At 36.7% G+C, this 25557-nt stretch overlaps 2 protein-coding genes across 2 annotated transcripts; one reads left to right on the top strand and one right to left on the bottom strand.

Annotated features, from left to right (window-relative positions):
• Positions 1-118: 118 nt before the first annotated feature.
• LOC132177548 (cellulose synthase-like protein D1) lies at positions 119-4408 on the top strand. Its single transcript, XM_059589916.1, has 6 exons — positions 119-702; positions 1117-1546; positions 1855-2235; positions 2336-2711; positions 2827-3241; positions 3392-4408. The coding sequence occupies exons 1-6, from the start codon at positions 119-121 to the stop codon at positions 4347-4349; spliced, it is 3144 nt and encodes a 1047-aa protein (XP_059445899.1). The 3' UTR covers positions 4350-4408.
• Positions 4409-5184: 776 nt separating this feature from the next.
• Positions 5185-22563, bottom strand: LOC132177549 (uncharacterized). The gene is made up of 23 exons (XM_059589918.1): positions 21913-22563; positions 19642-19703; positions 18586-18723; positions 18126-18449; positions 16494-16580; positions 15723-15824; positions 15575-15640; positions 14737-14847; positions 14593-14654; positions 13418-13462; positions 12495-12568; positions 12226-12293; positions 11678-11746; positions 11480-11580; positions 11311-11392; positions 11096-11174; positions 10921-11008; positions 10687-10840; positions 8723-8914; positions 8574-8633; positions 7550-7848; positions 6505-6607; positions 5185-5390 (listed from the first exon to the last, which is right to left on the bottom strand). The coding sequence occupies exons 1-23, from the start codon at positions 22430-22432 to the stop codon at positions 5337-5339; spliced, it is 2940 nt and encodes a 979-aa protein (XP_059445901.1). The 5' UTR covers positions 22433-22563; the 3' UTR covers positions 5185-5336.
• Between the last annotated feature and the right edge of the window lie 2994 nt (positions 22564-25557).

Here is a 25557-nt window from a genome sequence, read left to right as displayed (position 1 = left end):
ATGATCTCAGGATTTTAAGATAACGGATAAAAAAAAAATGAAGAGGAACAATTTTTTATGAAGGTTTATGGTTTTTTCGGAGAAGAATCAAATAGAAGACATTAGCTAAGATAGATAGATGGAAACTTCAACGGCCTCGCCAAAGAAATCATTATCGTCTTCATCTTCGGCAGTCCGGCCACCCCATCAGGCGGTGAAATTTGCGCGACGCACATCAAGCGGCCGCATTGTGAGCTTGTCCCGGGATGATGACTTGGACATGTCAGGCGAGTTTCCCGGGCCAAATGACTACATCAATTACACGGTGATGATGCCGCCTACACCAGACAACCAACCTGGTGCAACCTCAGATTCCAAGACAGACGGTCCGCAGCGGAGGCGGGTGGCGGACGAGGAAGGAGGGTATGGGGGGAGCGGCGGGGGTCGTCATGCAGGCGCAACAAAGACCGAGAGGAGGATGTCAGTAATGAAGCCTTCCAACAACACGTCAATGTTGTTGAGGAGCCAAACAGGGGACTTCGATCACAACCGTTGGTTGTTCGAGACAAAGGGCAAGTACGGCATTGGCAATGCGTTTTGGTCCGAACAGGAGGAAGACTATGGACTGGAAAGCGGAATGAGTATGTCGGACTTCATGGACAAGCCCTGGAAGCCGCTCACTAGAAAGCTTAAGGTTCCAGCCGCTATTCTTAGCCCTTACAGGTGCACGCACGTTCTAAATGTATGACATTTTTGTTTTCTCTGCATGCTTAGATAAGTTAGATGAATATGTACATGACAATATTCTGGTTAAAACATACGCTAGATACCCACTTGAATTTGACTTTTCTTACCCGCATGAATTGAGCAGTACTAGCTAGATTTGAATTCGTTCTCTATCACTGGCTTTCTATTAGCTCTCCCTATTTTCTAGTCAAGTTTTAGGACAAGATTGATGGATACTTGTGAAAGTTCAGCCACGAAAATCTCAATTCAAACTACTTTTTTGGATTCTTTCAATTATCATGAGCTCAAAGTGTATCATTGAAATATTGTAACTTTGTAATTATATATAGCATGCACGACTCTTAGCGAAACATTTACGCAAGTTCCTTTTCTTTTTCTTTTTTTGAACAGGTTACTAGTGTTGGTTCGAATGATAATTTTAGGTTTTTTTCTGGCATGGCGTATCCAAAACCCCAATCGGGATGCAATGTGGCTATGGGGCATGTCCATTGTTTGCGAGATTTGGTTTGCCTTCTCGTGGCTTCTAGATATTCTCCCGAAACTCAACCCTATCAATCGAGCCACTGACCTTGTTGCCCTCCATGATAAGTTCGAGCAACCCTCCTCATCCAACCCTAGTGGGCGTTCTGACTTGCCTGGAGTTGATGTATTTGTCTCCACTGCCGACCCTGAAAAGGAACCTCCTCTTGTCACAGCAAATACTATTCTCTCCATCCTAGCAGTTGATTACCCGATCGAGAAGCTCTCATGCTATATTTCGGATGATGGTGGTGCCATACTCACCTTTGAGGCTATGGCCGAGGCCGTTCACTTTGCCGAGGTTTTGTTACTATCTATGACCCCAAATTTCTAGCAAGTTCAAATTTAACATTATGAATAACAAGCAGGAGAAATAAGTTCAATCTCGTAAAATGTTTTTTGAAAAACGCTTTTTCAATTTTTGGGTGTTTGAACTTCTACTTCTTGCACTTACTCTCTCACAATTCATTGTCCACTGCTGGAGGTCTCCAACCACCCGTGACTGATTTTCCGTACAAATCAAATAAATCAGCTGAAAATATTTTTCAAACGTTGCGTCAATTTCAAAGGTCATGAAAATATGCCACTGTTATATGATTGTGTGTACAGGATTGGGTGCCCTTTTGCCGCAAACACAACATTGAGCCTAGGAATCCAGACAGTTACTTCAGCAGCAAAACCGACCCCACGAAGAACAAGAAGCGCACAGATTTTGTCAAGGACCGCCGTTGGATCAAGAGAGAGTACGATGAGTTTAAGGTCAGGATCAACGGTCTCCCTGAAGCTATACGTAAGAGGAGTGACATGTATAACTCCAGGGAGGAAACGAAGGAGAAGAAGCTTGCCCGTGAGAAGAATGGTGGACTGCTGCCTCTGGAGCCAATCAAGGTCGATAAAGCCACGTGGATGGCCGATGGTACTCACTGGCCTGGGACGTGGCTTGACCCTACTGTTGATCATACAAAGGGAGACCATGCAGGAATTTTGCAGGTGATCACACTAAAAACATTTGCATCATTTTACTATTCTTAGAAATTCTCTGAGCATTTCCAGTATTTTTAGCAACTCTTGAATGATTTTATTGATGCAGGTAATGAGTAAGGTGCCGGAAAACGACCCAGTGATGGGTCATCCGGACGAGAAAAAATTGGACTTCACCGGAGTTGACATCCGGCTGCCAATGTTCGCCTATGTCTCTCGAGAGAAGCGGCCGGGGTTTGACCACAACAAGAAAGCTGGAGCAATGAATGCCATGGTTCGAGCTTCAGCAATATTGTCCAACGGGCCCTTCGTACTCAATTTGGACTGTGACCATTATATCTATAATTCTCAAGCTGTAAGGGAAGGAATGTGCTTCATGATGGATCGCGGTGGTGACAGGCTATGCTACATACAATTTCCTCAGAGATTTGAAGGGATTGATCCGTCTGACAGATATGCAAATCATAATACTGTCTTCTTTGACGGTAATGTCTGCAATTTTCTTTCAAATGGGGAAAACCCACTATAAACATGCAATTTTTTTTTTTTTTTTGGTGGAGTTTTCATGGCAAGTTTTATTTATCTCATTTGGCCTAATAGGAAACATGCGAGCTCTAGATGGTCTTCAGGGTCCGGTGTACGTTGGAACTGGCTGCATGTTCCGGCGACATGCAATCTATGGGTTCCATCCACCAAGGGCAAACGAGTACTCCGGCGCGTTTGGGCAACTAAAATCCCCAGCTCCAAATATTGCAATGCAGGCACAATCGCAGACCGAGGAATTAGACGACTCAGAAACACAGCCCCTTGCATCACACCCTGACTTGAACCTGCCAAAGAAGTTTGGCAATTCTTCGATGTTCACGGAAACGATAGCCATCGCCGAGTACCAGGGCCGGCCACTTGCTGATCACATTTCTGTAAAGCATGGACGGCCTCCAGGGGCACTGCTCATACCTCGTCCACCACTTGATGCGCCCACTGTTGCTGAGGCAGTGGCTGTCATCTCCTGCTGGTATCATATATTTCCATTCCCATTTTCTACAAATACATGGAACTTCTTTGACAAATGCGTTCGAAAAGAAGTTTCCAAATGGTAGGGATCAGTGAAAAAGACTCATCAAGTCCAAATGGTAGTAACTGAATGTTTTGATGTGAAGCGCAGGTACGAGGACAAGACAGAATGGGGGGAGCGAATAGGTTGGATTTATGGATCGGTGACGGAGGATGTGCTGACAGGTTACAGAATGCACAACCGTGGGTGGCGGTCCGTGTACTGCATCACGAAGCGCGATGCTTTCCGAGGCACAGCACCTATCAACCTCACGGACCGCCTGCACCAGGTCCTACGATGGGCCACTGGTTCGGTGGAAATCTTCTTCTCTCGGAACAATGCATTTCTTGGAAGCAAGCGCCTCAAGTTCCTACAACGTGTTGCATACCTGAATGTCGGCATCTATCCCTTCACCTCCATCTTCTTGGTTATATACTGCTTCCTCCCTGCACTGTCCCTCTTCACGGGACACTTCATCGTTCAAAGCCTAAATATTGCGTTCCTCTCCTATCTCCTTATAATTACTATTTGTCTCACTCTCATCTCCCTTCTGGAAGTGAAGTGGTCCGGCACTGGCCTCGAGGAATGGTGGCGAAACGAACAGTTTTGGGTGATTGGTGGCACAAGCGCACACCTTGTGGCCGTTGTCCAGGGTCTCCTAAAAGTAGTAGCTGGGATCGAAATTTCTTTCAAGTTGACCTCCAAGTCCGGTGGTGAAGACGAAGACGACATATACGCTGATCTTTACATGGTGAAGTGGACAAGTCTCTTCATAATGCCACTGACAATCATAGTAGTCAACATTGTTGCTGTTGTTATTGGGTTCTCGAGGACCATATACAGTGTGATACCGGAATGGAGTAAGCTCATGGGGGGAACATTCTTTAGCTTCTGGGTGTTGGCTCACATGTATCCCTTTGGCAAAGGGTTGATGGGGAGGAGAGGAAGGGTGCCCACCATCGTATACGTCTGGTCAGGGCTCGTTTCAATTACAGTCTCCTTGCTTTGGATATCAATTAGTCCCCCAACTGATAGCACCAATGTAACTGATGGAGGTGTTCAGGTTTAATGACTCGTATAAAATGATACCTTAGACTCTCTCTTGTTTACCTGTTTGTTTTTCACTGTAAGCAGACTTCGTATTTTTGATCTGACTTGGGTTACAATAGAGTTCCTTTTTTCTTCCCCTTCTGCGTGTCTTTTTTTTTTTTGTTTTTTTCTGAGCCCCACTTCTACGCGTATGTTGCCAGTTATAAAATACAGGTTTGTGTAGTGTTAGGCAAGCTTTTGATCTGTTGTCTTCTAAATCTGCAAATTTTTCAGAGGGTTATATCAAAGAAATTTGGGTTTTTGGCAAACGTGTCAAGGGGTCTGTAGTCTTCTAAACCCGTAAATCTCATTTTCCTAGATCATATACTATCTTCATTTTCCTAGAAGGTGATTCTATTGCCGTTTGTTGGCAAACTGATGGTATATAAAGATCCAGGTATCTGCTCAATCTTAGCTGAGGCTATCAACAGGGTAAGCTACAATCGTTGGCCAGAGTATAAACCAACCAAGAGATCCGAAAGTTTATCCTAAAAAATAATCGACCGATGACCTAGAATCTGAAAAGTGAAAACCAATGGACCGTGGCTTTACCAAACCCAAGGCTTGGTTATGAAAAATCCTAATTTCATGTCCGTCCAATCGCTTGCTTATTGGACAAATTAATGAAATATGTAAACAGTTGGGCTGAGGATGAGATGCTCAAACCCACATCCCATTGCTATATACAGGTGTCCACATCAGCCAAGAAAAAAATTATAGGGAAGGTTTATGTTTGTGGGCTTAATTAACTTTTGGAACTTTATTCATAGACTCCCAGTGAATTTATCTGAAATAGTGCAGATGGTAAAGCAGTATCTCATTAATAGAAGCAAAGGCTATATATTATTGTATATTAAATTGGGTTATGGACAATTATAGAAATTTTTTGGAGAGTGTAGTCAAAGAAAAGAAATTGATATATATTATAAATGAACAATTTTATATCGCTTACAAGAACCGAGGTTCCTCACAGAAGAAAGTCACGAATTCGAACAGGCCTTTTAACAGCATTTGTGAAACCCTGCATGAAAATAGGAAATAGCATCCCGTTCAGTTTACTCATTACTAACAAAGCCACAGAAATCAAGAATTTTTTCAAAGGCAGTCACTTGTAAATCCCTAATAACACGTTTAAGTCAACAGTACTAGAAAAACAAGTACTGTAAGGGACAACATCATGAGTGCTTGCTTTTCATAGTTTTAGCTGTAAAGCAGCTTGAGATGATACTGTTTTGAGGAGCAGAAGGATCCCTCACTTTATCAAATTTAGTAAGAAGATAAATATTATACCTATATCCTACATGCTCAGTCCAACTTTCTTTTTTCTTTTTTTTTTGGATAAATTGCTCAGTCCAAATTTCTACACTTGCATTTGCAATGAAAACTGCCTACATTCCACACTCCTACTCTTATCACTCACAAGCCACGACCACCTTCACCTCCTCACTACTGCACTCAATCCAGTTAATTCCTGCAATCAAGCACAGCTTCACCACCAATTAATTTTCGAAATCCACATCACATCTGAACACCTTTTATATCCTTTCCCTTACACCTCCACGGAGCCCCATATATATCTCCAAGATCATTTAGAATCTCAATAGACCCATGTTTTACAAAGAGGCATGTACTCCATGCAATACATTTTTATTAATTTATTTAAATTTTATCCAAATTGGATTTGATCTAAAATTCTAATCAACCAAAAGAAATTTCACATTTTAAAGAAGGATAAAGATGATCCTTTGTTTGAGCAAAGGAATAAACTTGACTTCTTATCCATTTCTTAACAAAAATAAACCCTGAGGGAGTCGATGAAAATTCTTTAATTAGAGGGGGGAAAAGTGTAATAAGCAGCTACAAGTGATAAAATCAAAAATCAACACAATTGTAGTGCAGTGGAGTAATTAACGTGATTTCTTGCTCCACATCTACATGTAAATACCCTTAATACTCTAATAATGGAAACCATGACTCTTTTTTTAGTGTAACCAGTGCTTGTCTAGTTCTAGTGAAATATATGTGACACAAACTCACCACCGGGTATTTCTACAGTCAGAATATATGAGCATGACATTATGTTCATATTGCATTTAAAAAATAAAGGAACTCAAGTACTAACAATAATCATGTACCTCATTAAATTTAAATAGCAGCGGATGCATATCCCTCAAGGTTGCTTCATTCTTCACAGCAACATCAGTACTCTGAGAACCTTTACTACTCAACTTCTTAAACCTGGTTTAAAAATGAACAGGAGATGTTAAGAGATAACTCGCAACCTTTTTCTGATTCTCATCCATTATTGCATACTAACCAGACATTGATCTTTTCCAATGCTAGATACAATAGAGCTATTCTCTTTCATAAAAGAATGAATTACTCTGCAGATACTATAAAAACTATAGTAAAAGAAGAATGCAATTTCATAAAGCATTTGAAAACAATACATGAGCTTGCACTAGAATAACAATCAAAGACTAGTGTCTACATTTGATTTAAAGATTTAAACAGCTAAAAGGAACGTACCAAGATAAACATTAAAAACAAACTGCCTAGAAAATTTTAAGCGATGTGGCAAGGGCTCAAGATAGGCTGTCTCAAAGGAAATTATTAAAATCACCCTAACCAAAATACTCAACATTTTTTTTTTCTCTGGACCAAATGAGTTTGTGCTAAATTAATTTGAACAAACCAATCCCATGACTAACAACCAAGAGATCATAAATATTAATAAAGAGATAAGTTATGTCATGAGATGAATATTGTAGACAAGTATCAATATCCAATCATATATGTGAATGCCATGAAAAGAGATGCTGAAACCTTTAATGAGGATGCAAGAAGCTACGTTTTCATTAGCAAAAAATGGTGCTCATCTCATTAATCATGGTTGCAGAGGTAGCTACCACCATCAGCTTTCAATGGCTAAAAAAGCTGTTGTTTGAAGTTGAGAGCAATGGTACAGATTATAGGGTGTATGTCTTTTAACCATCTAAATCAGGTTTTTCAATTTCGAATTTCTCACTAAATTTTAGTAGTGGTGATTATAGTAGTTAAGTAAAATAACAACACATACAATTAAAAAATGGAAAAATAGAAAAACTATTGACTTATAGTAGTGGTGAAGACAAAGCAACAGAATAACAAATAGAATTAAAAATTAAAAGCACAGGTTACCTGTCAAAGAAACTTATGGAACGACTAAAAGAATTTTTCACAACTCCATGAGATTTTAATTTCACACCAACTGTCGTACTTTCACTGGAACCCAAGTTTGACAAAATTTTGGAGGTACTTGGATTACACTGTGACATATTTTTCATGTTTTTCCCAACACATGCGGGTACATGATCAGTTTTTGTAGATTGAGCTCTGCTAGCTTCCACCTCTACAAAATCCCGCCTTTCCTTGGTGCATCCATCTGTTGAGTGAATGGATCTTCCAATGCTTACTTGTAAGATCTTTTGCTTTTCAACCTGAAATACGCAATTTCTATTATATGAGATTACATTCAGTTTGCAAATGGCTAGAAGTGCATTGAATTTCAGTTTGGTTTATTGCATGAGGCAACACCTTTAGAGAGGTGAACTTTTTGTGTTTCAAATAGTTGACCAATTCTTCAAGAGCTTAGAGAACAGCAACTAAAACTCTAACAAGGACATCAGATTTGTTTCAAGACTAATATATATAGCCCCATACTTGTTATTGGAGTTTCAAAAGAAGTTCATGGCTCAAGGTACTCCTTAGATAGGCCTCACATGAGATGCACCTAGGTACAGCCTATAAAAGCTCAAACTCCTTGGTGTATAACTCAAACAGTTCCCTGGCCTTAGAACTAATGCCTTTGGTAAGTACATCACTGGAAAAACACAGTACCAGAGAGTGCCACCCGTCTGGGGGGAGGAAATTCTTCTACATACACCTCAACACAAGAACGGCCAAAAGGATTTTCCACAGCCTTTATGAAGAAAGCTACCTCAAAGTTTATGGTCCTTCAATTGCTGGGCACAAATCTAGATAATCAAAGTACAATGATTTCTATACTTTAATCTTAAGGACCATAATAGTTCCCTTGTTTTCCAAGCCAAGGGAGATTCAACCAATTGTAATTAAGCAATTGAATGAAGCCATTAAGCACAACAAATTTTACTTAAAATATTAATGAGCAGTCAACTAACTTTCAAGAGTATGCATGACTCACCTCGTGCAACAACACCTGCTTCATAGCTAAAGCTAGTACACAATGACCAGAACTATAGTCCTGTTTAATTGTTAGAAAAAAATATTCAGACTAGAATTATAAAAAATTAAGAAACATATAACACGCAACAAATTGTAATCAACTCAAACCTTGAAGTTAATAAAGTCGTTAATTGGAGGATTAAAGGAAAGTGATGAGGTATCTGAGACTGCTTCATGTCTTGGGTTATTGGGCAGAGGCTCAGATTTAACGGTCTTATATGTTATAGAGTAGGATACCATTGTGCTAACCAGCTGAGCCAGATCATTCTTCTCTCTTTCTGACAGTAATTGTAATGCCACCTGAGAGGGACGTCAGACCATATGAGAAACCTTAGGAAAGATATATAAGACAAGCATGCACTCATGCAGAAAAATAGGTGGTTATCAAGTTAATACAAAGTAACAATTATGAAAGAATAATTCAACAGTTTATCATGCCTTTTTGTGAGAGAAATGCATGTTAAACTGTTTAAGAATAAGTAGAAAACAAAAAATGGTCCTCCAATTCATATTTATTAAAAAGGGGAAAAAATATTAAAAGGAAACACAGATAGGAGCAAGGAAATAAAGGGGAAGAAAAAAAAACATGCAAGACATACATGTTATATTGACTAAGAAGAGTATAATGTTTACTAGGTTACCTCTCAGGCTCTCCCTGCCCTCTGCCCAGTTCCCATTTTGTAAAGATTAAAACACAAAAGAATATGCAAAAAGATGCATTGTACAAAATAACCTAGTTTTTCTTAACACCGTTATGATAAAACAACTTTGTGGTGTAATCAATAGTAAGAAATTATCACAGAAAAAGATAAAGGTGTATCATATGATTGAAAAGACAATCCATGGACATGTTTACACTCAGCTGGGAAAACAAATCAAATAAACCATATGTGAGTATAAGGATCTTCAGATATGGGTTTGCTTCCTTTGTGCACTACTTTTTTTCCACAACGGTGAAGTTTGTTCAAAAGATGGAGTGCATTTTGCAAAGAGGGACAAGTTCTACATCAGTTGGAAACAAGAAGAGAGGCAGCTTTGGCCATCTATAAAGCTACTGCCTTCACCCCTTCAAAGGAAAGCAGCCAACATTGTGTGGTCTACAGAAGGCTACACCTAATATGATTCTCAAATGTAGTATAATTTACAAAAAGTAAGGTACTGTCCGTCCTTGATTTACAAAATCAGATATAACTTTCATGTATGGCTGTTCCCTTCAGGTGCCCACAGTAAATTAGGGTACAGAGAGTTCCAAGAGGCTACTTTTGATTTGTAGAGGGGTCAGTGAAAGGGATTACCCTCTTCAAAACACACCATTGTCATTCCAACATGGAGGTGGCACTTTAGGAAGGTGCATGCCTTCCAGATGTCTGCATCTAATTGAATACATCAGATCATGGTCAAGTCAAATGTTGTTTTTCTGCTACACCTTTCTCTGCACTAAAGCTAACTAGGTTTGACAATAATTGAATCTTAATTATAAATCTTCAACTCAAAGCACATGTCAGACATTCAGTTAAAAAAAAATGTAATATAACTGTTAAGCGCAAACAAAAAAGGCTAAATATATAGAACTTTCTCAGAAAACTCAATACATAAGTTTTGTGAAAGTGAATCATGTTAGAATATGTTTCCTATATTGGGATTATTCTCCATATAATTGTGATTGTGATTTGATTACTTTATTTGTATTGTATTCACCTACCACTGTTTCCCTATAAATAGAGATCATTGGTATGGTAAAGTTTATCAAGATATGAGAGCTTAATGTAACCCTTAGGACTTTAACCTGTGGATGTAGTCATAGACCGAACCACGTAATTCTTTGTGTTTCTCTCTCTTTATTCCCTCTTAATTTCCTTCACTTCATGATTTTCTTCAAATCATATTGTGCTAATTCCTATTATTAATACAAGCATCATGGTTGTAAACAATTATTGAACCAAGAGATAATAATAAGTAGTGGAGAATTTATCTGCTTTCTAGTAGATGCAAGTGATAACTAATCGCAAACATTATATATGGACAGGAAAAGAAGTGGAAAGGAAGACATAAAAAAGACGTGGGCATGTTACCGGTCGTAGAGTTGGTGGTGACAGAATATGCAATAATGGAGAAATCAAGTCTTCTACAAAAGACTTAGTTGAGAGATGCCTTGAAATATATGGTGGAATTTTGTAGTGCCAAGACCTTAAAGTCTCCATCTTTTCCAGCCACATTGTTCGGGATCTGAAGGTTCGTAGAGATGCAATAGTAAGAAATGGTAAAGACTTGACATCTCAAATCAGGTTGCAGTAAGATAGAGAGACCTTTGATATGACTTAGGCCATTCAATGTTTGGTCTTTGAACTTGGGCTACTAAATGATGTACAGTGATTGCACTAGGAGGCAAATAAACTGCAGCAAAGAGAGAATGGGGTAACAAATATATAATTGAAATTATCATAGTGGAATCAACAAATGACAGATGCTAAATGTCTTTACCATAAAGAGACATCTTCTGTGTACGCAAGATATATTGGTGCATCAGATCAGAAACACCAAGGCTATTTAAGCACTTGACCTTCAAATAACATATCAAAGTAAGTAACCATCAAGTACAAAAAGCCATGTCTTGTTGTAACAACAGATTCAGTAAAAGCCGACTATTCAATACAGACATATCAAATAACCATCAATAATTAGTAAGTGAGGCTTACAGTCTTTTGCATCACTGGATCATGATATTGGAGATGCAAAATGTTTTCATGGATCCCATCCAATATCAAATCATAGTCACCACTGCATATCCATAGATCACTTAAGCAAGATGGTTTACGTTTTAAATCATAATATAAAAAATAAAGTTGACAGGAACTTGCTACATACCGGTTAGATATGAGGGAGTGCAAAATGTCAAACTCATTGGGCATACTGCTGGAATTATTATCAGATTTTATTTCCCGCTTCTTTTTTCTCCTTTGGAAAATCTAAATATAGTAGCAACCACAAATTAAAAAAAAAAAGAAAAAGGAATGAATGATAAGTAGCTACAAAACATGTTATGAATTTACTTCTCTGAATTACCTCCTTCCATACATCAAAAGCACTTTTTGACATGTCCTTTCGACCAACTACTTGAGAACTGATTTCCAACTGAAAGACAGTGAAACATGCTAGTAAAATGAAACAGTATTAGCTAGCTAAAAACCAAAATACTCTTACACTCTAAAAACTCCGCTATAACTAATTCTCATCATTCAGCACATTTTTTTGGCACTTGTGTTCTTCAGAAATTGTGTTTTTCGTTTTTTTCAGAATTTTTCGCTTTTTTCAACTAAATTTGGTCTCTGTTTTTCATTTTTTCTGAAATTTGTTTTTTTTTTAAAAAAATTATCTTATCCCAGGGATATTTGTACTTTTAGGTTGCATCGCAAAGGGAGTGCAACCCCTTTGGTAGTTAAGCATGGTGCATTACAAAAATTGAAAGTTTAGGGGGACATTACAAATTGAATGGTAGCTTGAGGGGAGTAAGTATAGTTTCCCTTTTTTTTAAAAGGGAAAGTCTAGCCAAACCCTTTATTTTTACCATGGCAGACAAGTATTAAAGGAGCAAGACCATATTAAGTTCTTACCGCACTGAGGGTTTTGTTCCTTTTGTTGAGGAACTGAAGAGTATTCAAGCATGAGCGTATATCACATTCTGTTAGATGAAAATAAGAATGCTGGAAATGTTAGGGATAGAACTTCGAACTCAAACTGGGGAAAGACAAAAATACATCAAGCATATCTGTCATCAAAAAGTGGTATTGTACTTTTTGGCACTATGAACATCTTGATTGATCAAATAGGATAATTTGGACTCTCAAAAAGGGGAAAAAAAAAAAAAGGAGATATGACTCACCCGTGTATTCTGCAAGTGCAGTAAGTGCAATTGAACTCGTTTTCATTCCCTCCATGTTACATATATATTTGAGCCTATAATATTCATATTAGAAAATGTTCATAAATCTAAGAAGAAAAAGACATGACACTTGTCAAACAGAATCAAAAGTGTCATCAGACATGTTTTGGTACTAAGAGGTTCTAATATGGCAAAAGAGTTTTAAATGCAATATGAAAAAAATCTCTCAAATTAGTGGTCAATACATGAAGTAACATGATTCATATAATAAATCCAAATACGTAGTTAACAGTGAAAAATACAAACCTAGCAAAACTAAACATAAGTTAGTTATTCTAATTATTTTTATCTAAAGATGGTAACCCTCACTCTTCAGTACACAAAATATAGAATCCAAAAAGGTTAAGGCACAAAATCATTAGAGGTGTCATAAAATCATTGGACTCTTAAAATATAAATTATTAGCCAATTAAGAAACATAATCATAAAGTGAGTATAGTTGAACTAGAGCTGTTAAGATAAAAAATGTAGATAGTTGTACAAAAGTTATGGTGGTACCAATCAGAGATAAGATGAGGGAAAGCCACTGAAGATGGTTTAGTCATGTGCAACAAATACAAATGCATCAATGTGAAAAGGTGATTTGGTTCAAATTTAATGAATAAAACAGACTAAGGGGAGATTTAAAAAAAAAAAAACAAAACAAAACACAGATAGAAGTGGTGAGAAAGAACATGACATGAGCATCAAAACAGATAAATGGCCTTAGATGGTGTTAAATGGCAAAACAGGATTCATGTAGCCAATCCTAATTGGTTAGGTTTAAGCCTACTTAAGGGTGGTAAATATTAAGTAAGAAAGCCATAAAGTATACAGGTGATATCACAGTACCACAGCAAACAATGATTTAGGTAGATCATCACCTGCTTGCTACACGACTAACTGTTGGCTGAACAAATACATGAACCCTGTAAGAAAGCAAGTAAACGCCATCAGGAAAATAATCTTAAACACTTAAAAACTCCAAATATATGATAACCTTTTTATTGAAGTACCATTTTAGTATTAGGTAAGTGGAACAGTATAATTTTAGTATCATGCACAGATGGAACAACATACTGTCCAAGAAAAGCATAACAAATATGCACAACACTAAGCACAAGTATTAAAACCAAATCACGGCATCATTTAGAACTAGTCGATATTGATACTATTCCTATTAGAATTGAAGAGAGAGAGAGAGAGAGAGAGTCCTAGAATGAATTGATCAGGTAAAATATCAAGCTTAAATATTTGTACCAACAAAAACATTACCTCTGTTTTAAATAGATTATCAATCAACTAAAACCATATTCAAATCTCGAAAAAGTTTACCCAACCTTATGAAAAAATTAGGAATATAATGGAACACTTTGAACCTTGCCTAGTGCTAATCGAAAACTAGAACTACAAAAGGAACCTGCAACTAAGAGCTTTCCTTACACCTATAACCATAGTTCACCAAAATAGTTTCCACACAATATACAACCTAGATCATTAAATACTCAAACGAAATATCAAATTAACTAACAAACAAGTGAAAGGATTTGAAATATTTAACATAATAGGAGGCAGTGCCAAATTGATCGCATAAACACTCAAGGAAGCTTTTAGTGAATAACTGCAGATATAGTCAAATAAGTTTCACAATTTCAATAGAGCTGGCTAACAGCCTCAGGCTGCAACTCATATAAAGATCACTGGGGATAAAAGTAAGTATGGTTTTTATATTTAACTTTAATTGTGGATATTCTACAAAAATAGATGCAATTAGGGGAAAAAATACTCAATTAAGATGACCCAACCTCTCATTAACTCTTTCTTCCTTCTCTTCTTTAATCCTGTGTGTTTCTGATAAACCCCAAGATTTTATCAACATTGCTCATACCCTTATATCTTAAACATCTACCTATAAATGATGCTACAAAATATAGAGCAACTTGCATGTTCTATTTGAGAATTTGATTAATGTATTAGACCAAAGAAAGCAAATGTTTGCAAACAATGGCAAGTAAACTTGTTGTGCATAACATTCTAATTAATAGCAACAGAAACTTACTTTGCTACTTGACGCAATGTTCTCAGGGCAGGTGCATATAGGTCATTACATATGCAAATCACCTACGAAGAAAGCCCAATATGATGATATTTCTGACAAACATTTAGCAAACGATGTAAGAATCTATGACTATCTCAAACTCACAGGTCTTGACAGTGAAGCAGTTTTACGCCCCTTCTTTGAGGATTTCTTTCCTAATTGTTCTTCTTTAGCAATGTTTTCCTTCCCCATATCAGACTTCTTCTCAGCAGACACCTACTCAAACAATATGCAATTTAGATTGGAGAATAAAGAAATAATGCAAGACAAGTAAATGAACCAGCATGGTCTAATTTGTAAGGTGCTCAGTCCCATGATAAGAAAGAGCCCAGTTGAAAAGACCAAGTTAAAAGGAAATTAATGTCTAAATGTATCATTTACAACTGTGATGCAGTTCCAGATCCTACATTCAACCCTGATTTTAACAATCTGAGGTCCTAACACTCATGAAATTGAAAAGAAGAAAAATAAATTTTAATAAGGAACTTTAATCAAAATGGATAAACAGGACTTAGTTGCTAAACTCATTGAAACCTGCATCCAAATCCTGACAACCTAACTTAAGAGCATAAGCTGATAAGATAAATTAATATTTTCTTAACTAATAGCTTTACATAGAATAGTTTTTAGGTATGTGACATAAAGGTACAATTTGTTCATGCCTGACTTTGTTCGCACCATACAATGTTGTAATGGTGGTCAAGCAATACAAAAATAAGTTTTCCTTTTGTTCTTAGATATGTTGGCAATGGTGAACGAAGTACAAACCAGTAATTTCATTATTATACAAAAGAGAAACAAAATACCAACATGTTTATTAGAAAAGAGAAATGAGAGAAGATGGGGAACATTATTTAGAAATGACCAAGCAAACTAATACATAGTCCTAGTACACATTTCTGAAAAGAAAAGGGCTCTAATGATAGGAAACCATATAAATTACCATCTTTAAAAGAACTTCCACAGCACCCTTGCCATCACCAAGGGCTCCATCTATTTCATCAATCACCTATAGAAATCAAAGTCAAATTTATCATCAGAAGCTATAGTGATATAATCAAGTATAGAAATATTGGAAAATAAACACCAACCAAACACTTTGGCCTTGAGTCGGCCATGACAGAATTCATCTGGACCACATCAAGAATTTTAGCTTCGATTGTTGATGATGACCGGTCATCACTAGCATTAACCTACACAGCACCAAACTCTTATAGAACATTAAAAGGAGAGAGAGTGGAAACAATTTTTTTTTTTTAAAGGAGGAAAATATATATATATATATATATATATATATATATATATATATATATATAATTTTTTAAAGAAAAAAGGCAAAAAAAATCAGGAAAAGAAAACTAAAAAAAAATAATAATAACGAAAAAAAAAAAAAAAAGCAAAATGTTCAGGAAAAAAAAAAAACACAGTCGACCGTGGGTTAGGCACGACCCACGGCAAGCTGTAGGACATAGGTTTTTTTTTTAAAAAAAAAAAAATTAAGGGTTTTTATAGAAGTAAGGAAGTTTAGGGAGGACAATGCAAATTGCATGGTAGTATGATGGGAAATAAATTTGTAAACCTAATATTTGATTCCATATCAGAGAAAAATGTTGAGATGTAATCTAAAATGCTTAAAACAATGAAGTCTGACATGCCTATTTTAGGATCGATATCAACTGTAAAATCCTAATATTTTTGTTAAAACAATTACAAGTAACCGCAAATGTTACATAGCAAAAGATCTTAAATTCATAATGGCAGGAAGATGATGTCACTTATCTCAATAATTATAGACAAAACATATTGTGGCCAAAGTACCCATAATTGCATAGGTGTGCATTAGTAGAAGGTAAGAACTAAACCTCCACCACATGATATCCACAATGCTTAGCAGCTATATGTGCAAGTGTAGTCTTTCCAAGCCCAGGGGGACCACAAAGTAAAAGGAGCTGCAATGGTCATAAAAGTCAGTTTCTATCTGGTTTTCAGCATGTAAAGTTGACAACAATTGGTATATTCAAAAAATTCTTAAACCACTACATACATGCAAACACATGAGAATAATGGAAATCATGACAGCACAGTTACTATTATGAATAAACTTGTCAATGGCTAAAGAATCCAGAGAAAGCAAATGGACATTCAAACTTATAGCAGAAATAAGAAGTGCAGAGGCCATATCAACCAGGATAACTTAAGTGCAGAGCTGAGTGTTGGTTTGAGATGTGTCCAACACGCCCTCTGTAATACAAATTTTTCATGTGTGTCAAACAAAGGACCAGTGAGAACCTATCCCCTATTCACACTCAATTATACTACTTTTTTCTTTTGCTTGTTGAATGGACGTTACAAACAAGTGAAGCATCTATGGTAGGCATTCTCTGGTGCAAATTAAACTCGATATACTATAGAAAATGGAGCAAGAACATTAAAGAATAAGTAATAACATTATTTTTCCATGTAAAAGAGATTAGATGAACTTGTGACATATATCATTTCAATTAAATATTACATGCGTTGGGCCTCACTTATTAAGGCGGATTTTGAGCCCACACGTGAGAGAAGTGTTAAAATATTAATTAAATTATAAATTTGCCATTTACTATAAAGTTAAGCTTTTGGGATAACTGGTAATGGACAAAGTTTTCTTCCAAATCAGTTTGAAGGAATTTCCTCTAACCTATTCTATAAAAATAACATATGTCACTTTTCATGTGAGAAATACATGTTTTTTAAATAGCATGTGATAATATATGCTTTTTGAATAAAATTTATTCCAACTTTGTCCTTGTAATTAAAAAAAGCATGTGCTTCTCATTTTTATAGAATAGGTTGGAGGAAATTCCTCCAACCTAGTTTGGAGGAAAACTCTATCCACTGAGGATTTAACAATGCTCAAAGAAATAAAGATGTCCAAGAGAGAGAGACCAACTTAATGGAAGAGTTAGAAATAAATTAGTAGTAGCTCTTTAATTTATGGCAAAAAATATCAGAAATATAGTAAAACTCATCATCTCTCACATACCCTACCATAAACAGTAACTCATACTAAGGCCAACAAATGAGTGGCCCAAATACTCATGTTAGATGGCTACATATAGGTTTCAATAATAATCTTCACTGGAAAAGATTTTTTGTAGAGATGGTAACCCAATATCAGAGTTCTATTCGAATGCAGATTGAACAGACAATTTATGTTCTACACTACCGCACATTTGTTGGTAAACCCCTCTTTTTCGCTCTATAAATACACGAGGTAAAGTTCTTTCGTGAAGTAATCTCTCATAAAGAGCATACATGAAAACTTCAATTCAACAATAAAAGGACCAACTATACCACGAAGACATTGACATCAGCAGTTTTACCATTGCCAAATTGACAGCATAAGAAATAAACAAGCATTTATAGGATCCTCTGCAATTTTGTATAAGAAACAGCAAAAAATGAAATATATCAGCCAAACAAAAACATACTTCAGACCATTTTATTACTACCTTCTGTTCTGGCGGGCCAGTGAGCCTTGATTTCTTATTCCACAAGTCCTGAACGCCTTTCGAATTACTATTTTCATGATCCAAATTGTTTGAATTTTCAAATCTTTCATTACGCCATCTGGGTCCTCTGTAATTGTTTGAATTTTCAAATCTTTCATTACGCCATCTTGGTCCTCTGTTCTTCCTCAAAAAATTTGAATCAGAATGTTTTTGATGTTGAGCAATAGAAGAATGGCGTCTCAAAGCCGACAAAACCTCATCACATGTACTCCTAATTTCAGATCCAAAGACACAGGAATCCCATTGTTTCAACCATAAGAGAACCTGCAGCAAGAAAACTATAAGAGTTAAGTGCTGGGGACAGATGTCAAAAGAAACAGCAGCCTAAAATAAATAAATCCCTTTCTGGAACATTTTACTTATAAGAAGCTATCAGAAAAATTACACATGATATATTTACCTCACGATTTGTCTGTTCATCACTGAGAAGCTCAGAAAACGAACTTGGAGCATATTTATCGACCCAAAGTCGTTCATGCACCACTGGTGTTTCAGGAAGGGTTATGCCACTCTGGCCTTCAGAACTTGCTTGTAAGGCCTTCAGCACCGTGAAAATGAGTTACAAGAAGCATTCTAACGCATAGGGTACATCCAAGAAAAATATCGTAATTCCTGCTATTTACAATTAACCTTTACCATCTCATGCCACAAGGAATTATAAATTTATTCTGAGTTTTACATAATTAGGAGTGTCTTTGAGAGGAATTTAGTTGCTTATAGGACAGTTTGGGCAGGTCAGAGATAAATTCACAGAAGACTTTCCCCTTAAGGATCCCCATCTCCAAAACCATTTGGTTCTCAAAGACCCTAACAGACCAGCACAGTGCTATCAAGCCACTAGCATGTAGTAAACTTGCTCAGATGGGCCCTCATAGGTAAGATGATATGCATCTCACACTCTTAGCTGATTAGGTGGTGTGTCATCCTTATTTTTTTTTTTTTGATAAGTATGGTGGTGTGTCATCCTTATTGACAATGCTTGATCATGTCTAACATGAATTTGTGCCATGATGATATAGATTGAAGCATATCTGGAAACTTATTAAAGCATGACAGTGATCCATCACCATGATAAGTTTGTAGCCCCTCTAAGCATGGCCAAAACTTTAAAGAGTTTTTTAAACACGACATTCACCTGAACCAAATTATTTCTTTCATATGCAATCCAGTCTTACATTCTCTTAGCAAAGAGAAGATAGGGAAGGAAAGAGAACTGACATTCAATAAGTTTTGTTACAATTCGTTCAAGAAAGGTTCACCAGGATGGTACAGAAAATATATATCAAGTTTGTAATTACTCGAAAATATGCTTTAGGTAGGAAGGAAATGGAGAGGATTTAGATCGGCAGTTGAGAATTTACATTTCACCATTGACCTAATGAACTATAATTCTTCAAAATCATTGACATTGCTTTGGCACCCCAACTAAGAATAAATTATATATCATGATGTTTACCTTAGAAAAAGCCTCTTGCTCAACTTTTTGCAATAGAATACTGACAGGTTCCAAAATAAGACCTGAAAGTTGGATAGATGTCCAACTATTAACTGCTATGAAACAAATGCATATGCATCATGACATTATAACAGATGACAATTTTCAAAATGTATATATTGCAGGTGCTCTAAAGATGTGGAAGAGTAATGGATGGTCTATACATGCCAACATGCGAGGATATGCTGACAATCTGTCAGATTAATATTGAAAGATAGGTCCCATTTCTAGAGCATGTGGAAGTCAAATTAGTAGGTATCAATCCAAACATGACAGCACAACAGACATGATTTACATCGTTCAGTGCACCTTAATATGATAGAAATTGAAAGTAATACACTCGTGCCAGAAATAGCCATATAGTGAGTGTGCTTTACTGTTCAACATTCAATTCACTTGGTAGGATTTATGGATGGGAGCCTGCAAAAGCTCTGGCAAAAAAATAGGCCCAAGACCACACCTAAATTCAATGTCGTCAAATTTCCGGCTAAAAGCATGTCCAAGTCCAATCATGTAAAATCAAGACCATAGCCTAGTTTTGGGATTTTGGGTTTGTGAATTGTGAGAGTTAACACCTTATGGACTTATTTGTGAAGGCTTGATAAAAACATCATAAACTCCACCTTAACCAACAGCTTAAGCCAAAAACTCTACATTAGAATCTTGACTCAAACATAAGTGCAGCCAACCCAAAGAATGTCCTAACTCTACTATAAGAGCCACCAACACACTTGCATAGTTGCATAAATTCATCACTATTAGAGCCTTTATCAAACATGGGTGGAGCCATCATAGGAGGAACCATTGCTCTACCATGGGAACCATCAACAACCAAGTGCAGTTACATTAAACACTTAATATATCAGATCATTGGCTCTGATGTCACTATGGGGATTTGGCTTGTGAGAGTTGAGAGTTAACACCTGGGGATTCTCTTTATAAGGGCTCAACATAGCATGTTGAGACATTTAAGCTAAATCCTTAAGTTGCATTACCAGCAATTTCTTTGCTAACTATTAGAGCCTTTAACAGAGCTAAAATGGGAGTCTCCTTGCTTTACTATGGTAATCAACCCATGCAAGCACAATCGCATCCTATCAGAGCTTTTACATGACTATAGATGGAGCTAACATGAGAATTAAAAGTTATCATTGCCTACTGGGGTAGCCGCCAAAAAAAAATTAATCCACACTGGAAACAAGATTTTAATGTGTTTCAGCCAACTCCATGCCTACATCAACGGGCAACTCCAACCAAAATCATCTTTGATAGATTATACACGCTCACAAACCTTCACAACTCTAACCAACCCAAATCCCACCCAACTTAAACCCCTCAATAAATCCTATAAGCATAAAACCTCTCACCTAATGAACATTACCACACCATCTATATGTTTCAACACACGTCTTTTTTTTTTTGATAAGTAATGTTTCAACACACATCTTTCAATCTCAAAATCTATCAAACTAGCTCTTCGAAGAAACCCACTTCACATTCGTCTAAGAATCTTCTTCTAACCACACAACACCCCCTATGTAATGACCACCTTAAGCCAAATTCCCAGTTGAGCCTAAGCTGCCAACCCTTTAATAGTCGTGACTATTTTTAAGCTTTAACTACAATTAAGTACTTTTTTCATACCAATGTGAGGACACCACCTATTGCATCTTCTAACTTCCCAATGTGAGCAAATTAGAATTTGAGGCACTTCAAAAGTTAGAAGCTTGTTTACCAACCCAGTAGAATTACACAAAGCAAACCTAAAAAGAAGGCCATAAAGTATAAGCCACAGAGGCTGAAGAACTTGAATCATAGAATTCCTATGTGGCATGCCTCAATTCAGGGGGCAATATAATTGAAGAAACTATCTATTTTATAATAATTAATTAAATTCAAATTAGCCTTAGTGTAATAAGATCTACGACTATTACTTAACACTTTTTTATCAAAAATAATAAGATCTATGACTGTCACTACATTTTCAGCATGTGCTAACGATCAAAAACATTTTCTTGCCACATACATTCACATTGTAATTTTCTTTTTCTGCCCATTCAGATTAATTATTATAGTTATTTCCCTGATAGAACAGACATACAGAAATTAAATTGTCAGCCCATTGGAAGTTACTAATATTCAGAATTCTACTTTTTACTCTTTTTCCAACATTTTTCTCGGAAACCAAACAGACTAATTACAAAATGACGATCAAAGTAAATGTAGCCCTACCACCCGACTGCGCTTTCACGTCCAATTTCTTCAACCGCTCCTCCCTTTCCACCCTGCATATCTTCGCGTAAACCCTATCGCCGCTCGGCGCAGTCACCGGAATACAATCGCCGTCGATCTGCGACGCGTACCTCGACACGATCTTCTCCTCCACAACACGCTCCCGTTCCTCCACCACTGGATTGGTCTCCCGTGGCGGCGGCGAGTACCGGAGCCAGTCCTCGTCAGACTTCGGGTCCACGTCGTCAAATCTGGAACGTTTCTCGTCCGACGGGCACACATTTTCGGGTACCGAGGCGTCGGAACCGTCCGATCGCGAACGCTTGTGGCCGTTGATATGTGTTTCGGAGATTAGGGGCGGATCTATAGACGGCGCTGGTTGGTGGTCTTCTTCTTGTTCTTCTTCTAGGTAGGGCTCCGGTGGTTCGAGGTCTAGGTAGTCGTCGTAGAGTTGAAAGTTGGATTCGAGCAACTCGAGCTCTTCTGGTAGGGGCATGTCCATGTCCATGTCCTTGTCCATTGGTGGATTGAGGTCCGTTGAGTGACAGTAGGTGAGAAAAACGTCCACAGAGAGAGAGGGGGAGATCAGGATGGCAATGGCGTAAGAAGGTTTTGGCGGGAAAGTGAAGGGAAAGAAGCGGCAAAGATTTCTTTTAATCCCCAAAATTGCCCTCTTGCCAATTGTCCTCCAATTTCTTTAAATTGTAGGAGTATTTCAAAGACTATACGTAACAGATAGATGATACTAATACTATTCTATTCATTTGTCCGCTTAAGTCTTTGCATATTAATTAGTAAGGCATTCTAGAAAGGTCAAGTAAATGGCCTAAAAATATATTCTAGAAAATTACTCGAAGAAAATAACATACATGTACTTGAGAACTTCCAATATATTGAGTCATTGACTATTATGATGGTGCTAATTAATAATTATGAAAAAGAAGAAGTCTAGGAACAGCTACAACGTTTTCAGGAGAGGTTTCATTTGATAACACCTTTTTCTCCTCTTTTTTTTTTTGTCAAAATAATATATTAATAAACAACCCAACACAAAATATTTGAAATTATTTTCATTTATATATATCAACAACCTCCTACCAAAAGATAACCTACTGAAAAAAAAATGTGTTGCATGCAGATGAATTCTCTTGTCCTAGTGCACACATTTTGTCGACTTGCCATCAACAATGGATGTTTGGGGGAGTGTGACAACAAATTTCAAAGAAACTCTTGCAATGGATCTGATTTTTTTGCAGGTAGTGCAAGAGATGTGTAATAAGTGCAATATTGATGAATTCATTATATTTGTGGTGATAACAATGAAGATATGGTTAAGAAGAAGCACAATAATGCATGTGAGGGATTCTCTCTATCCCAATTTAGTTGTGCAGGGGGAGCAAGGGAGTCATTTGTTGAATATAAAAATGCAAATGCAACAGAAGGTGACTAGATGAAAGAGAATGTTGGGATATGGCAGTAGATAAAAAAAAATGTGCTAATGGGCATGGGAGCCACAGTGCGGGATCATGAGAGACATGGAGGAAACACAATGAGTGAGTACTCAACACGATCAATAGTTGGCAGATGTCATGTCATAAGAGATGAACATAGATGAAGTTTGGATGGAATCAATCTCTCTCTCTCTCTCTATATATATATATATATATATGTGTGTGTGTGTGTGTGTGTGTGGCACTGTTATAATATGCAACATAGATATCTATATTTTGTGTATACTAGTCATGACTTCTAAAGATTGTATACATATGATATAGTGGCTCAACTTTTTATTGATCTTATATCACTTAATATTTTTAATCAAAATATAATATTTTGAAAGTCTCATTTATAGATTATATATTTTTTGTGTTAAGGATGGTCATCAAAATTTATGACTATTAGATGTCATTTATTATTATGAGATTTTAGTTGAAATTGTGAGGATTCTATTAAAACGATTAAACAGAGAACATATAATTTGATGGTGTTAGGACATGTTTTGGTCCAATAATTTCCGATTGGTGAGATTTGCATGTTCTTCACATTCTTCGAGGTATTATTGATCTTTAATCTTTACGCTCTTACAAGACAATTATCCATTAAGAGAACTCGCCGGTGGGGTGCCGCCGGGTCTCACTCCGATACCTAAGTTAGTTTATTTGATAAAAGTAAATATCCAATAGTTGAGTATATGATTTATACATGGTATAAGAGCCTACTTATATTATAAGCTAGGATTTGGTCTTCTACTTCAACTTACCAAAGTACTAAGAGTTGTGGCCCATTATTCTTCTGGTGTGCTGATATTAATATTGAGGCCCATGATATATCATGTAAGCTAATAGAGTAGAATTATTTATAACCGATGGAAAGTTCATAAAAATAGCCATCAATTAATAGTTTTTGAGATGACTAATAACAACAAGAGGAAATTTCTCTTAATCCCCATGAACTTCTATCGCCTTTTCAATTACCCTAAAAAATTTAAAAACTCTTAATTTACTGTATTGAACTTTTATTTTTTTCTGCAATGTCACACATCAGCTAGGTTTTTCTGTTAAATTATATAAAAATTTTCAAAATACATATATTTTAAAAACTAAAATAAAAATAATTTTGCAAAGATTCGAGAGGGTTAAGTGTAACTTAAATATAGTTTTTACATGTATTTTGTTATTTCAATACACAATATATATTACATAGCTGTGCGTGTGTGTATATATAAAGTGAATATGCTAGAACTTAATTTTATATATATATATATATATATATATATATAAATTAATATAAAATAAATATGGTAAATAAGTGTGAATAACTTATTTCGTACAAATAGCCTACACCAGTACGGTCGGTCAAAGAGGCCGTCAGATTCAAACTTGGCATTTGTAAAGACGAAAATTCAAAAGAAAGACCGCGTTAACACATCTGTGACATTTCCTCCCTACCTTACCAGTTACCAAAAAATATTATTATACCTTAGTCCAATAGACCCCATAACCACAAGCCCAAACAAATCGCATTTCCTCCTATCCCGTTCCGCTATTTCAAAGGTAAGCGGTAAACCTCTCTTTTTCTTTCTTTCTCTCTCTCTCTCTCTCTCTTTCTAAATATAAATATGGATTTGTAAATCAATACTACTATATATACAACTAGCGTAAAATATTCATTTCCTAGAGTGCAAATCCAGCATTTCGTTCTTCGATCCCATCGTCTCTTGTCTTTGTTTCTGAAGCTTTTGTAGCTGTTGTTTTGGTTGGTTGGTGGTATAGGGTTAAGGTTTTCTGTGGTGTGAGATGGGGCAGCAATCTCTGATCTACAGCTTCGTGGCTCGGGGAACGGTGATTCTGGCCGAGTACACGGAGTTCACTGGAAATTTCACCGGTATCGCCTCCCAATGCCTTCAGAAGCTCCCGGCTTCCAACAACAAGTTCACCTACAACTGCGACGGCCACACCTTCAATTACCTCGTCGAAGAGGGCTTTAGTATGTCCCATCTATATGTATTTGATCTCTTATGTTATTCTTTTTCATCAACTCTCTCATCAGCACCTAATTCTGATCTAGATCTCGGTTTCTTAGATTCACCGATTTTGTTGACTTTTTTTGGTCAGGATCTGTTTGTTTGACCGTTCTACTATGCCT

This window comes from Corylus avellana, chromosome ca4 (assembly GCF_901000735.1).
Source record: "Corylus avellana chromosome ca4, CavTom2PMs-1.0".
Classification (NCBI taxonomy): domain Eukaryota; kingdom Viridiplantae; phylum Streptophyta; class Magnoliopsida; order Fagales; family Betulaceae; genus Corylus; species Corylus avellana.
The sequence above is the reverse complement of the archived record's forward strand: the minus strand, read 5'-3'. Positions and strand labels throughout refer to the sequence as shown.

Coding starts and splice junctions, on each gene's coding strand:
- LOC132177548 (XM_059589916.1), top strand. CDS start 119: ATGGAAACTTCAACGGCCTCGCCAAAGAAATCATTATCGTCTTCATCT. Junction 703..1,116: donor GCTATTCTTAGCCCTTACAG/GTGCACGCACGT, acceptor TTTTTTGAACAG/GTTACTAGTGTTGGTTCGAA. Junction 2,712..2,826: donor TAATACTGTCTTCTTTGACG/GTAATGTCTGCA, acceptor TTGGCCTAATAG/GAAACATGCGAGCTCTAGAT.
- LOC132177549 (XM_059589918.1), bottom strand. CDS start 22,432: ATGGACAAGGACATGGACATGGACATGCCCCTACCAGAAGAGCTCGAG. Junction 11,175..11,310: donor ATCCAGTGATGCAAAAGACT/GTAAGCCTCACT, acceptor TGTTATTTGAAG/GTCAAGTGCTTAAATAGCCT. Junction 10,841..10,920: donor TGGCCTAAGTCATATCAAAG/GTCTCTCTATCT, acceptor ACGAACCTTCAG/ATCCCGAACAATGTGGCTGG.